Below are 15,238 nucleotides of genomic sequence, written 5' to 3' on the forward strand. Positions count from 1 at the left end.
TGTCCTGAATGATAAATCTATTGATTGTAGAACAATCAACATTCCGAAAGGGATATTTCATTACTGCTTTTAGCAGAATAGTCCTGCCTATTTTGTTGTTATTTTTAATGAAAATATTTCCAATCCATAGTGTTTTCTAATAAAAACAAATTTGGATTATGAAAAAGGAAGACTTAAACAGAAAGCATATTTGGGGTTATATTAAAAAAAAAATTCAGTTGCAGTAATCTTATCGGCACATTGTGGAGAGGTGAGAGGTATGTGGCACAGGTGGCAGGAGGTATTTATGTGGGCATAATAGTTTAAGTGTGTGAGCGAGCATGTATGTGTAAGTGGTGTGAGATCGCATGAGCGATGTGAGAGAGCATGGGTAATTTGTGTAAGTGTGTTTGCATGTGTGCCAAAGTGTTTGCATGTGTGCCAAAGTGTTTGAGAGGGGAAGAGGCAAAGAACCACAGGCAAGTTGTTTGAGGGCAATGATGGCACAGATAACCTGATAGAACAGGTAGGGTGTTTGGGAGTTAGAATGGCACTGATAAGCTCCTTGGTGGCAAAAGTGGCATTGTGTTGCTTGGTGAAGTTGGGGGCCCCAGGGCCCTGTGGTTTCTAGTTATGCCCCTAAGAACAATAGTAATACAATAAAACATGGTCTCCAATCTTTCGTTAGATAAGAGTTACTTAATGAAACACTTCAAAATTAGCAACTTCATACATTGTACATTGTAGGCATCTTCTTATTTCTTGAAGTTTAATTGTATTTCTCTCCGATGGTTATTTACATAGACTCACTCCTCATCCTGACATATCTTATGCTGCTCTATCTGAGAAGGAGATGCTGGAACAAAGTGAGCTCCACAGCGGCATTACAAGCTACTGTACCTGTTGGAGACCTCTGTCCTAAAGTAGCAATACAATTTTATGAACTCTGAGAGCATAATCTGCATTTCAGTGATGTCGAGAAGAACCAACATGGCATCTGCAAGAAAGTCAGACACTATGAGTCAAGGGAATCTGGCTTGGTTACATGCCATGAGAAAGCCATAAATTGGGTTATGCTTTATGTACAGGAACATCTTACAAATGATTCTTCAAATAGCTCCTCATCTTCTGAATAGCACTCAATCCATACAAGATTTCCTGGCATCATCAAAACATGTTCCTCTCAATTTTATTTGATTCTCTGTATCATTCTTTATATAGTCAGATTATGTTGCTTCCCTTTTATATATCTCAAGGAACGCAGCAACGTTCAGTTTGCCCTTTACACAAATAACCATTTAGAGATTTATTGATTACGTAAATAGTACCAACTCTAAATTACACAATCTCTAGCCAGGTCAGTCTCATGTGTAAAGGAGATGTTCTAGGCTGATATTTCTCACTGAGTAGTGGACACTATCCTTCCCTGAGCAATTCATCTGGATGCAGTCTGCAGAGAACATGGTACATCATGTCTGTGCGGTGACAGCTTGTTTCTGATTTCTTATTTTTGCAATGTCACCTTGAGCTTTGTGTCACCATGATAGATTGTAGCTCGTCACATGTACATCTGCTTCAGTCTGACTGAAGACAAATCACGCACAGAATTTCCCCACCATCTTACCAGGTATATTGCTTCATAAAGACAAAGTACTTTTCCTAAGCAGGAAATGATTAAGTCATTTAACTTTGTGTGAGCAAATATAATGTGTTCAGTGACTGCATGATAAATGCGGTGCATTTTCATTCGTATTCACTATTACTTGACTCGTCTTTCGTTAATGCAAACCATGGCTTTGTCAAGGGCAAACAAAGACCATATCTAGCGTTTACATTGAGTTAATCTACTTCATCCACATTCCCAATCCTTTTACCTCAGTTTGCATCCAAGGACCTTCATTACTGCAGGTGTTTTTGCTCCTTTGCCTATTACTGTCCTAGTAAATCTAAACCTAATAAAGGACAATTAGTGAATGTTATTCACCTGATTATCACATTGCTTTTCTTATGTCAGCCTCTATCATTATTGTCAACCAAATTAAATCTTTAAAAAGCTGTGGGACAGTGAATACTACTTAAGGGATTGAAGCGGACATCCTGTTTTACATACAACAGACTCTTCCTTTCACAATATGTACTGTGTCTGCATTTGTTTCCGAAATATTCTGAAGATACAGCAGGCATGCTTAAATATATATATATATAGCGTATTCTGGCTTACTAGGGCGGCAGGTCCGGGAGCCCTTCTGAAGCTTAATAGGGAGGCTGAGCGTGCCACCTCTAGAGGACGCATTTCACTGGGTAGAGGATACTATACAGACTCTCCTAACTAGGTACAGTCCTCCAAAGTGTAAACAGTGGATGGGGAAATCAAAGATCTACTTGTAACTGCTCCATTAAGCAGCGGCACACTGAGGAGCTGGATATTCATAGACATTATGTAGTCATCTACTCAATCTACCATGACTGGTATCCTCGCATGGTACACGAACCTCATCTGGCTTTCATTATAATCAATTTATTTACATAGGACACTTACAAAAAGAAGGGAGGTCCTGCTCAGGTGAGCTTACATTTAATATCACTTGTTGGGAAGAAGGCACAGCAGGAAGATATAACAGATGACAGATCTATGGTGCTCTGTAGGACTGCTGACAGTACCTCAATGTAAACCAGGCAAACTCTTACATGAGTAAAGAATGATTTCTGGGAAGGTTTTGAACTAGGAATGAGGGTTCTAACTTTTTGGTTGCAAATGTTTTAAATTCCACGAAATTGAACATTACATTTAAATGTCCAGAGAACATGATTTTATTAGGGATCTGCTTAGCTGAACTATTATTACTTATAGCTGATCTGTCACTTTTCCCAATGTCGTTCTTCAGTATCCCAAATAAAAACATGAAATAGCACTTACAGATTAAAATAATTCTCTTCTAATCAGAGCGCTCTTCTAATCAAAACCCTCCTAATCAGTCCTACTCTGTACTTCTTCATGTGTGGGAAAGTTAAGCAGTTCATTTAATTGCAGATAGTAGGTGAGTTAAGGTAAACCCTCCAAAAAATCTTTGCCAGATGTTAGCCAAGCACCAAAGGGAAAAGGAATCTTGGCATTTGTCATCCAAAAAAATGAAAAGGATGGTTTTGTAATAATGACAGAAAAAAATAATAATTATGCAATAATTAATCACTCTTGACATCTGAGATCTAATTAACTGTTCACAGGGAGAAAGAAAGGACAACCAAGGGCTCTTTAAAGAAAATGATGAATGAAAGAATTAGGACCCGTCTGAATTCCTGCTCTTTTTCTAATTGTGCACTCAAAATTGAGACACACTATTAATATCCGCACTCTTTTATTCATCACGAGAACTGAAAATGTGATGCCAAGATGTCAACTAAAATAAAGCGACGGCTGGCAATTCTAAATAAGGCTATGAGAGCTCTGAAAGCTTAACAATTTGTTGATGTCAATGGCAAGGTGGATATTGAATGGGTCTGAGCTGTGGGTTAATGTGAATAATAATATGTACATCCTGTAAAATGCAATAAGTAACTCTGATGAAAAATAGTAGAAAGTTAACAGTGATACCACATCACTCGCCATGCGCATGGGGTCTGAACAGACCCCTACCAGCAGCGTTCCCTGAGTCATGGCTGGAGTTGACTGGAGGTGAGTATATCATGTGCAGGAAAACTTTGCGGGTCTTATACCCAACAGTATAGCCAGGACATCCCCTGCCACAGTAGGCTAAATTAAAAAGGAATATCTTGAGTTAAGTTTCTGATTCTCTGTAATGCAGACTAGGCAAGTGCTTCCGGTGCTGTTATTCAAGGGCTCAAAACAAAAAGGAGTATCCTTACCAACCCCCATTACAGATTAATTTTTCAAGCATATCTCACATTTTTTTAATCTTATATTTCACATAATTTCACAATGTCTCCCACAGTGGGAGAAACCACCAGTTTTAGTGCCTAGGTGCACATGATTTTTTAACTGTAGGTCATATGTATACTTTTTCTGTAGTTCATATAGCTTCCAGGGTTAAAAACTACTTCCATCACTACTCTAGTTATATACCAATGGAAGCTGAGCTTATAACTCTAGTTATAAGCCGATGGCTGCTAATATGGCTAACTTGGAGCTCATGGATGATCTTGCCAATGCCAGAATAAAAGGAATCCGAGTAGAATCTGACTTATACAACAAACATGATGTTTAATATAGCAGAAGGCATGTTGCTGCTGCTGTAAATTTGAGGACAGAAACACAGTCGACAGTGTCACTGAGTAAGGTAATATGTAACACATCGGAAACCCCTCTTCAATAACACAACTTGTCTTTCTCTATGGGGCAGACTAGGAGGTAGACCAAATTACCATTAGGTATTAAACACAAAATTACAAGTAGTGAATGAAAGGTGAGTCCAAAATATTTTTTTTTTTAAACAAATACCAATGTTGATATATAAAATGTGTGCTTTGTATTATTCTCACAATTACTTTTGGACTACAATACTATATTAAACAAAAAGATTGATGAATGGTTTAAATGGCAAGCCTAATTTGGAAAGGGTACCAAAAAGTAACAGCATTTAAATTGTACTTTGTCAAGTAAATTTAAATTATGGATACCGTAGAGCTGTAGAGTTGCATAAGACACTTATGTTTACGAGCTCGTATGTCCAAACATAGAACTGACCTCCCTAGCGGCCTTCTTAACAAAGCCCTCATCTGTGGTGCGGAAAGCTCTGCACAGTGCCTCTGCAGGATCCTGTGGGAATATCTCTTGCTTCACCAAGTTCACATGAAGATGTATAGCAGCATACACCGCAGCATCTACTCCTCCATGCCCGTCAAACACAGCAAAGTAAGCTTGCTCTTCCTGATCCTGTGGATACAAAGAATACATTAAGTACAGGTGTTGTAGATTGTGGAACTGACCATTTGGCACACCACTATGTTCATGATGTATGGGTACTCTGGAAATGCTGTGTCCCCACTCCCTGCCAAGTTTGCAAGAAACACTAAAGTAGCTCTATGGGGAAAGGGGTTTTACCACCATAGCAACTAATGGAATGGGCCTATAAGTATTAATGATTTTTTTGGTTGATATGGTGATAACACCACTTTTCAACTGTAACAGATATATACACTCACTGGCCACTTTCTTAGGTAGACCTGTTCAACTGCCACAAATAGCTAATCACCCAATCACATGGCAGCAACTCAATGTATTTAGGCATATAGATGTGGTCAAGTCAACTTGCTGAAGTTCAAATCGAGCATCAGAATGGGAAAGAAATGAGATTTAAGTGACTTTGAACGTGGCATGGTTGTTTGTGCCAGACTGGCTGGTCTGAGTATTTCAGAAACTGCTGATCTACTGGGCAGACTGGTTTGAGATGACAGAAAGGCAACTGTAACTCAAATAACCACTCGTTACAACCAAGGTATGCAGAATACCATTTCTGAATGCAAAACACGTCGAACCTTGAAGCAGAAGGGCTACAGCAGCAGAAGGCCACGCCGGGTGCCATACCTGTCAGCTAAGAACAGGAAACTGAGGCTACAATTCGCACAGGCTCACCAAAATTGTATGATGGAAGACTGCAAGAACGTTGCCTGGTCTGATGAGTCTCGATTCCAGCTGCAACATTCAGATTGCAGGGTCAGACTTTGGCATAAACAACATGAAGGCAATAGATCCATCCATGGTGTACTGGTGTGGGGGACATTTTCTTGACATACTTTTGGCCCCCGAGCAGGGCTTGAATGCGACAGCTGACCATGTCCATCGCTTTATGACCACAGTGTACCCATTTTCTGATGGCTACTTCCAGCAGGATAATGCACAATGCCACAAAGCTCACATCACTTCAAACTGGTTCCTTGAACATGACACTGTACTCCAATGGCCTCCACAGGTGATCTCAATCCAATAGAGCACCCTTGGGATGTGGTAGAACGGGAGATTTGCATCATGGATGTGCTGAGGTTAAATCTGCAGCAACTGCGTGATGCCATCATGTCTATATGGACCAAAATCTCTGATGAACATTTTAAGCACCTTGAAAGTATGCCACAAAGAATGAAGGCAGTTCTGAAAGAAAAAGGGTGTCCAACCCGGTAATAGCAGGGTGTATCAGTGAGTGTATATTTATCCTTATGTTCCATAATCTCCCCTTTACAACATACATAACATACCATGGAAGAAAAGGGTAGCACCTGCAGATTGTTTAGGAACATTTAAGTAATGTTTTTCTCCATAGTGGTATCTTTTGTTATTCTATATTTTGAAAACATGGTGAAGGTTATTATTATTTCTGAGATCTATCAATTGTCTTCCAAAACTGTCTGCATTTAATGTGCTGATTATATCTCGTTTGAAACGTGCATGATGGGTGCATGACTCTGAAAAAATGTAAATCATTGAAATGAGTAAATGCAAAACCTGTAAAATGTAATGCAAAGCAAATAAAATCTAATATAAAAGCAGCCAACCAAGCAATATCGCATTAATGTATGTATTAAAGACTCAAAGAGCAAGTGCTTTGGTGCTTAATATTATTTATTCTGGCCCTGGGAATACAACAGCGAAAGTGGACGTATAAAAAACAATGTATGCTCTAATTGTATTTAATCCCAAGTGGCGGGGAGTCAAGTTGTTTTCACATTCATGCCTACCCACATTAAATTTGGCATTTTAATCTAGTGTACTCCAGGAATAATAAAGTCATAAATGTTACCTTTTAAGGGCATGTTTTGAAATATAAAAAAATCCCAATAAATTTCATCCAAGACAGTAAACAAATAAGATTTAATTTTTTTTATTCTAGTAAAACATACTGACTAATACCAGTATTTAAGAAGGGAATGAGTACTCAAGATAAGGTGGTATTTTATGTGTACATACCTTTACTGGTTGTTGTTGCTAATCTAGCTCAACAAATATAAACCTTTTCTGCGTGTCAGCTTCCTGAATGATAAAGAGCTAGAGGTATTTTTGTGCTTTTTATATCTGACAAAATACTGCAGAAATGCTTTTCCTGTCCCAGTAAGGCAATATGTAACTGTGTGACCCCTCTCTATGGTTTTTTATGTCGGAACTCAGCTCAACCTTCCATGGTCCAGCTATTCACAAGACAGGAAGCAGTAACGCAAGAAGGGTTTTAATCTGCTCACCCGTAGAAGTAAAGAAAAGTAAGATAAGGTATGTGAACATAAAATAGCATGGCCATTTGTATTCATTTAAAAAAAATATATCCTTTTTACTCATATAATCATGACCTTTTGTTAGTCAATGACTTATTTTTATTAATATTTATTGTTTTATATAGTGCCATCAAATTCTGTAGCGCTTTACAATGGGTGGACAGGACAACAGGTGAGGAGGGCCCTGCTCAAAAGAGTTTACAGTCTAGAGGGATTTAGGGTATATTACACAATAGGTAAAAGTGCCGTTGTTAGGGATGGAGCAGCCACACTAGTAAATGTATTGCAGGAGAGGGACTAGGAAAGGTGAGCTAAAGGAATATGGGAGGGCATAAATGTGCAGTGTTGTAAGCATCCTTAAAGAAGTGGGTCTTGAGGGATTTTTTGAAGGAATAAAGCCACGGAGAAAGACGGATAGGCCAGGGGAGAGCTTTCCAGAGGATAGGGGCAGCCCTTGAGAAATCTTGTAGGTGCGCATGAGAGCTAGGAATCAGAGGAGAAGATAGAAGGAGATCATTGGATGATCAGAGAGACCGGTTAGGAGTGTATTTAGAGATGAGTGAGGAGATCTGAAAGTAAGAGTCCGGATTTTGAAATGAATCCTGAAGCGCACAGGCATCCAGTGAAGAGACTGACAGAGGGGAGAGGTGTTAGTGAAGCGAACAAGAGGAAGATAAGTCTGACAACAGCATTCATGGTGGATTATAGAGGGGTGAGACAGTTAAGAGGGAGACCAGCTAAGACAGAGTTACAATAATCAAAATAATCAAGGCAGGAGATAATAAGGGCTTGGACGAGAGCCTTAGTGGGGGGGTGAATGAAAGGTCAGAGTCAAGGGTGACACCAAGACAGCGGGCATGAAGAGACGGCAAGATGATAGCACCATTAACATTGAGCGAAACTGATTGGGGAATCTCAGCGTTGGAGAGAGAGAAGATGAGAAGTTCGGTTTTGGAGAGATTGAGTTTCAGGAAACGTTTAGACATCCAGGTAGAGATGGAAGCGGGACAGTTAGTTACACGATCTAAGACAGAAGGAGAGAGATCAGGAGAGGGTATATAGATCAGGGTGTCATCAGCATTCAGGTGGTATTGAAAGCCAAAGGATGTGATTAGTTTGCCAAGTGAGCAAGTGTAGAGAGAGAGAACAGAAGGGGTCCTAGAACTGAGCCTTGGGGTACCCCCACTGAGAGGGGAAGGGGAAGAGTTACCGGAGACAGAGACGCTGAAGGTACGATCAGAGAGGTAGTAAGTGAACCAGGAGAGAGCAGTGTCACTGAGACCAAGAGCATGAAGAGTTTGAACGAGAAGAGGGTGGTGCACAGAGTCAAAAGCAGCAGAAAGGTCCAGTAAGATTAGCATGGAGTAGTGGCCCTTGGACTTGGCAGTTAGTAGGTCATTTGTAACTTTAGTAAGGGCGGTCTCAGTAGAGTGTCGAGGGTGAAAACCAGATTGAAGAGGGTGAAGTAGCGAGTTGGAATCAAGAAACTTAGCTAATTTTGTATAAACAGTTCTTTCAAGAAGATCAGTCGGGTCAAGGGAGGGCTTTTTCAAGATTGGAGCAATGGTAGCATGCTTGAAGGAGGATGGGACAGATCCACTACTGAGGGAGAGGTTGAAGATGTGAGCTAGAGTAGGGACAAGAGTAGTATCAACACACCTCACATCCAGACACACAATTAACTTACATACCCATCACCCTTGTATGCATTCTAACACAATTGTTACTAATGGCCATTATCACATTATCACCCAGTGGATCTGTGACATCATAGGCTAACCAGAAATGATTTCTCATGGAAGGTAAAATAAATCTTGAATATGTTCATCATGCTCCCTAAAAAAAAGTGCGTATTGTTACTTTAAAACCACTTGATTCAAACAATGATGCCAGACTTATCATTTAATTTAAGGCCCTGATGACAGAACATAAATAAAAACCTGACAGTCCGTGAATTATCTAAACCATTTCATGACCACATTAAACATCCCGCGGGACAGTCCCAATTTGTGCATACTGTCCCACTGTTAAGATGAGCTTCCCCTTTTGTGGGCACTGGGGATCATTACTGTTAGGGGAAATCCTTTGATGGAGGTCTCTGCTGTTGTCATACAACACAAGCACGGAGCTGTGCTGTTGGTGCAAAGCACAAGTAAAGGGAAAGCAGTATTGAGTGGGCTACTTTTACTATGTTATTTATGCACAGACACCTTAGCAGAGTTGTCATTTTATTTATTTCCTGTGAATGTTTAATCACACATAAAAATACAGACACTTGATGAGCATCTTCAGTTCTGCATCAGCAACCTATCACTATACCTGGGAAATTGTTGGCTCCGGCTCCTGGAGCCTACCCTTGCAGGAATGGGCTATGACTGCCCACGGATGTCAGTGGGCGGTCCCACTGCGGTCAGTGAGTGTTCCTTCCTGCTGACATCACGGGAAACACCCACACTTAGGGAAAGGGTGGGGAAAAAGGACGGGGAGCAGGTGTGTCAAGACTCCGCTCCCACAACCCGGTAGGATTTGGGGGTTGTCCTGGAAAACCTGAGAAGGGGCTTTTCTCCCAGAGTTCTTCGGGTCACAGCCAGAGAGTTCCTAAGTATGCCTGTCAGTCTCTGTTTCTGTGTCCCATGCCAGTTATGTGGCCCTGACAAGTATTATGAATTAAGGATATTTCTTTTACATCATTTTAGAATTACATCTGAGAAGAATTTAACAGCATAAGGGATTTTGTTTGTAATGCTGCATTTTGTTACAAAAAGTGTTACATTCAGCACAGTATATGGAACAGCACATTAAATGCATTTCTCAAGTCCCCATCCCACAAAAAAAGACATATAGTCTGTATATCACTACATTGTTGTACTTGCTGTCCATTCTCTAACCACATAATGTGTACATTCCTGGAGACTGTCCTAGTAGGACAGCTTTTTCCTTACAAAAGTAAGTCTCAGTATAACTTAACACTATTTGCAGTCACCTCCAGATTGAAGAGGATGTTGAAGTCCGGGATACAGACATGCTTGTCCTCCATCTTACGACGCATGTTCTTGATGGCGTGGATAGAGGTTTCAAAATACAGGTGTGGCTTGCGCCGCATGGGAAAGTCCTTCACCCAGCTACAGCAGATCTCATGTAATTTGCTGAATACTGCATGTGCTAATTTCACTGTATCAATCTCTACAAAGAAAATAGAAAGTAAAAAACAGATATTGGCATGACAATGAAATGTTTTTTTGAAGTCACTATACCCATCCTTAAATAAATAGCAATAATAAGTTAAAGATAATAATCATGGTGCAATTACATCTCTTGTCCTTGGGAAATTCCATTGGCATGAAAAGTTTTGGTATATATATCCAGATATTGGATTGATATTGTTGCACTGTTTCCAGAGAACATAATGTAGTAGAACATGATGTTGTCTCATTCATTTTACAACCTCTAAGGTCTGCTTGTCAGAGGTAATGATTATTAGTGAAATTAACTCTCTATAGAGACCATCTAAAAGGCCCAAAATCTAAGAAATGGGAAACAATACGAATAATCCTATAACAGCCCAAGCTGGAAGTTGTAGAAGTCTCCTTATACTAAATTATATGTAAATTATTTTATCAAACTGCACAATAAATTATTTACATTAATTGGATTCCGTGTATGGAACCATATCAGCCATTTATCTCCAGATGTCCCAAAAGTATTGAGACATCCCTCCTAATTATTACGTTTAGGTGTTTCAGCCACACCATTGCTAAAGTGTATAAAATCAAGCACATAGGCAGCCATCTCCTTGGACAAACATGGCAGTGTCATAGGATGCCACCTTTGCCACAAGCCAGTTTGTGAAATTTCTGCACTGGTAGATCTGCTGCAGTCCGCTGCAAGTGCTATTATTGTGAAGTGGAAATGTCTAGTAGTAGCACCAGCTCATTCATAAAGCAGTAGACCACACACTCAGAGCAAGACTGCCAAGTGCCGAAGAGCATAAAAATGATCTGTCCTCTGTAGCATCACTCACTACAAAGATCCAAACTGCCTCTGAAAGCAACATCAGTGCAAGCATTGTATGTCAGAAATTAGTTTTTATGGCTGAGTAGCTGCACAGAAGCCAAAGATCACTATGAGCAATACCTAGCATTGTCTGGTGTAAAGCACATCGCCACTGCACTCTGGAGCAACGGAAATGTGTCCCCTGGAGTGATCAATTAAATTTCACCATCTGGAAGTCTGATGGATAATTCAGGGTTTGGTGGATGCCAGGAGAACACTACCTAATGGAATACATAGTGCCTACTGAAAACTTTGGTGGACGAAAGGGGATTTGGCCTGGGGCTGTTTTTCAGAGTTTAGGCTAGCTCCCTTAGTTACAGTAAGGGGTAATGTTAATGCTACAACATTCAAAGACATTTTGGACAATGCTATGCTTCCAACTTTGGGGGGATAGTTTGGGGAAGGCCCTTTTCTATTACAGTCTGTGCCCCAGTGCACTCAGCAAGGTCCATAAAGACATGGTTGCACAGAGCCCTGACCTCAACCCCATTAAAAACTTTGGGATGAACTGGAACGAAGATTTCCACAGAAACACTCCAAATTTGTGTGGAAAGCCTTCCCAAAAGAGTGGAAACTGTTATAGCTGCAAAGAAGGGAACTACTTCATATTAATGTCTATGTATTTAGAGTGCAATGTCATAAGAGCCCCCTCTTTCCATATGCTGGTCAGCACTATGAGAAAATTTTGTCTCATAAGACAGTGCCAGATCAGTGACTGAAAACATTAAATGTGTCAACATGATGGCATTTTCCACACAAATGAACTGAAAATAACAGAGGAGAGTTATGGAGAATAACTAGGAGAATTTGGCCCATCTGGTTTGTCCATTATTGTTGGAATAAAGACTCAAAGCTTAATTGGTCCTTGGTCTTTTTTCTTACATTAAGGAAAATCACCTTCTAATAATAGTAATAAAGTGAAAACGAATAAATCCATGATAAAATATCTTATATATAATTGTAAAAAATAACATTGAGAATAATATGAAATATCACAGTATTAGGTATTCTGTAGGTTCCTTGTATTATTTCTCACTTAATGGCTATCCAGCCAAGAAATCAATGCACTTATATATTGGTCTGTCCAGCATGAGGTATGTAATTAATCAATGAACACATACTAGGATGCATAACACTGTTTAGTTCATTAAAACCATGATAAGTGTTGATAGCAGTAGCCACCAGGATATCTAGAGTAAGAAGTCCACGATGACTGGTCCTTCTATGTACCTTTTATGGGTTTTATATACATTCTCTTTTTGTAAAATAGTTTTTAGACAGAAATCAATTATGCACACAGAATATGTTCTCTGCCACGTGGAATTTCCCCCTGGCCTAAAATGTTGCCACTTGCCAACCCTTCACCAGATAAAGCATGTATGTGCCATTGGTACATAATGAATTCTTTAATTAATTAATTAATTAACTAAAATCTTTAATTAATTAATTGTCTTAAAAATATTTTTAAGGGATAGTGAAGAAGAGACTGGCATTTAGAGATTGCTGACATTTTTACTTCGTGTATTGTCTGTCTCTTTCTGAACTTCAGTAATCATATTCCAACTCTCAGTACCTTTGTCAATAAGTCAAACTCTAGAGACACCCTACTTTGCCCTTAAAGTAAAATACCCCTTTACTTAGCTGAGCTACTTCATTGTGCAATAATGAGAAGCATGGCTATATTTGCCTTCCCTGCCAATCCACGTGTCTGGTGTTGCTGCCAGCTGTCCTGTGTTCTGTTCTGTGAGCTTAGAATAAGGTCTGTGGGATAAATAACACTAGTACTCATGTGTATCTTTTTCCATTTAAATAGAACCTTTAAAAAAGAAGTATACAGCAGAGTCTGTGCATGATCAAATCCCCAGACCAAGGTCATGCTTATTTACTGCTGAGTTTTTCACAACTTTCAGAGTGGGCTGTAATGCATTAAAGATTTTTCATTTGTAGAATCCTGTACATAGGGGTTGAAAGTCTAATGTCAACCCATTCTCTGCCTGTAACAAATATTTACAGTATACTGCAGAAAGCAGTAGTGACATCATAAACCAAATACACATGAGATGAACACAGGATGTTAACAGACAGAAAAGTAGCAAATTGTGAACAGAAAACCAAATTTCCCTATCCATGGTACTGAACAAAATATACATTCTAATGATTTCCTTTATTTTCTAATTACCATGAAGACTGTGTGATAGACATAACTAAAAAAATAGTGTGCTTCAGGTAAAAAAACTCCCTGGAGGCCCAGTGCAAGCTTCCATGTTCCATGTTTCATAGAGAGTCATTAGTCTATTTGCAAAAGACTAGTTTAAATAAGAGCAAGTCACACTGAAGAGCTTGCAGTTCCCTACATGATAGCATCAAAAGTTACTGTAAGTGTGCGATTACACAGAGAAAATCTCCATATGCATATCAGACTGTCAAGGGGAGCAAGGGTAGTTCAGACAAAATGTGAAACGTTTTCTATACACGAGAGAACCAACAACTCCAAATGTATGTCTCATCATCTAGGCATACCAATTCCAAGCCCAAATGCTCAGTTGGCCACTAGGTCCTGGCCTATTTTTCAACTGCAGAGGCCGCATCTGCTGGTGTGCGTTATATGCCAAGTTACGTTTTTGTTCTAGTCTGGTTATATAAGCTGGACAGTGCTTTACATCATAACTGCAACATGGGTCAAGTAGATGCACTTTAGAATGACAACCTAATTTATTTTATATAATCTGCATTGTACGTTTCAATAAACGTGTTTAATCCATGCTCACAACATGTTTGGTTAAATGAGCTACCACTTTTGGGTCCAACAAGGGAGTGTATCAAGATAACCCTTGTACCTTAAAAGTGGAAACCAACTACTGCCCACCACTTTGCTATAACAGTGACTGCATATTCATGTGCTACCACCTCTCCAAAGCATCCAATAAACTGATTCAGTTTAAAGGGTTCTAATAGAAACTACTAGACATTTCGTAAAAAGGTTACTCTAAGTGACTCTGTCAAATGATGACAAAGGATGGCAGAACAGGTTGAGGACACCCAGGAAGCCTTCTTCTGGATCTTCTTCAACGAGGTAGTTATGCATACCTCTTTATTAGTTAATAATAAAGTTAACCCTTAATTCGGTTGACCACTTGATTTAGTCAATAGACCCAAATGAATGATTATGATTCTGTAAGGCATGATAAATTAGGTTCAATATGGCAGCCAAAAGGAGAGCTGTATAGGCTACAGGACAACACAGGGGCTTTTATACTTTATGAGTGAACATACAGTTGTAAGAGGATGTAATGGACTTTCATGGGGCTTTTCCAGCTGTTAACAAACTTGTGCTTGGCTGCATTTTCCCCACAAATATTAGCAAAGAAATAAGATTTACATCTCAGAATCCCCTTTTTCTTGTTCTATAAAATTTTATTTTAGAACTAACTAACTTTGGTGTTTTCGTTATGAATTTTAAAGTCCCTCTCTTTGTTGATAACAGGCTGTAGATGAAGAATTTGAATACAAATAAAAAGCACTCTCTAAGCTGTAGCTGGAACCCGCTCAGGAATCTGTCTAATCTTAGTTTATTTTTTTATTTAAATTAATATCCAAAGGAACAATGAAGCCTATTCTTTGTGAGATATATCATTACATCTATGAGAGCAGGAACATTGGATAAATTATGGGGACAGATCCTCCACTCAGCCCGCAGTATCAGTAGTATAGGACCGATAGAAATGTTCTGTAATTTATGCAATCAACTGTGACAGCATTGCTAAACAAGATAAACCCTATAACCTTATATACAGGGGAGGCCTTAATACGTGGCAAAAGCCACACTATAAAAATACTTGCATTGCTGGAATAGTAAGGGCCTATTTTAAGCCTCTTCTACATGTAGGTTACCTAGAACCAACCTCATACCTCATGGCTGAAAAACCTCTAATGGACAACATATTACAGATAATAAACAACCTCCAATCTGTGATCTTACAGATGCAAGGTG

At 39.3% G+C, this 15,238-nt stretch overlaps 1 protein-coding gene across 1 annotated transcript in view; it reads right to left on the reverse strand.

Moving 5' to 3' along the window:
* Nucleotides 1–15,238, reverse strand: part of LOC149300965 (protein phosphatase 1E-like) — a 91,843-nt gene that overhangs the window by 4,038 nt on the left and 72,567 nt on the right. The window contains exons 3-4 of the mRNA XM_089484496.1: nt 10,178–10,377; nt 4,682–4,870 (exon numbers count right to left, since the gene is read on the reverse strand). Coding sequence (XP_089340622.1) covers nt 4,682–4,870; nt 10,178–10,377 — 389 coding nt within the window. The remainder of the gene's footprint in view (nt 1–4,681; nt 4,871–10,177; nt 10,378–15,238) is intronic.

The sequence above is a fragment of the Sceloporus occidentalis genome, unplaced genomic scaffold (genome assembly GCF_023333645.1).
Source record: "Sceloporus occidentalis isolate IW3139 unplaced genomic scaffold, rSceOcc1.0.p SCAF_22, whole genome shotgun sequence".
NCBI classification, from domain to species: Eukaryota; Metazoa; Chordata; class Lepidosauria; order Squamata; family Phrynosomatidae; genus Sceloporus; species Sceloporus occidentalis.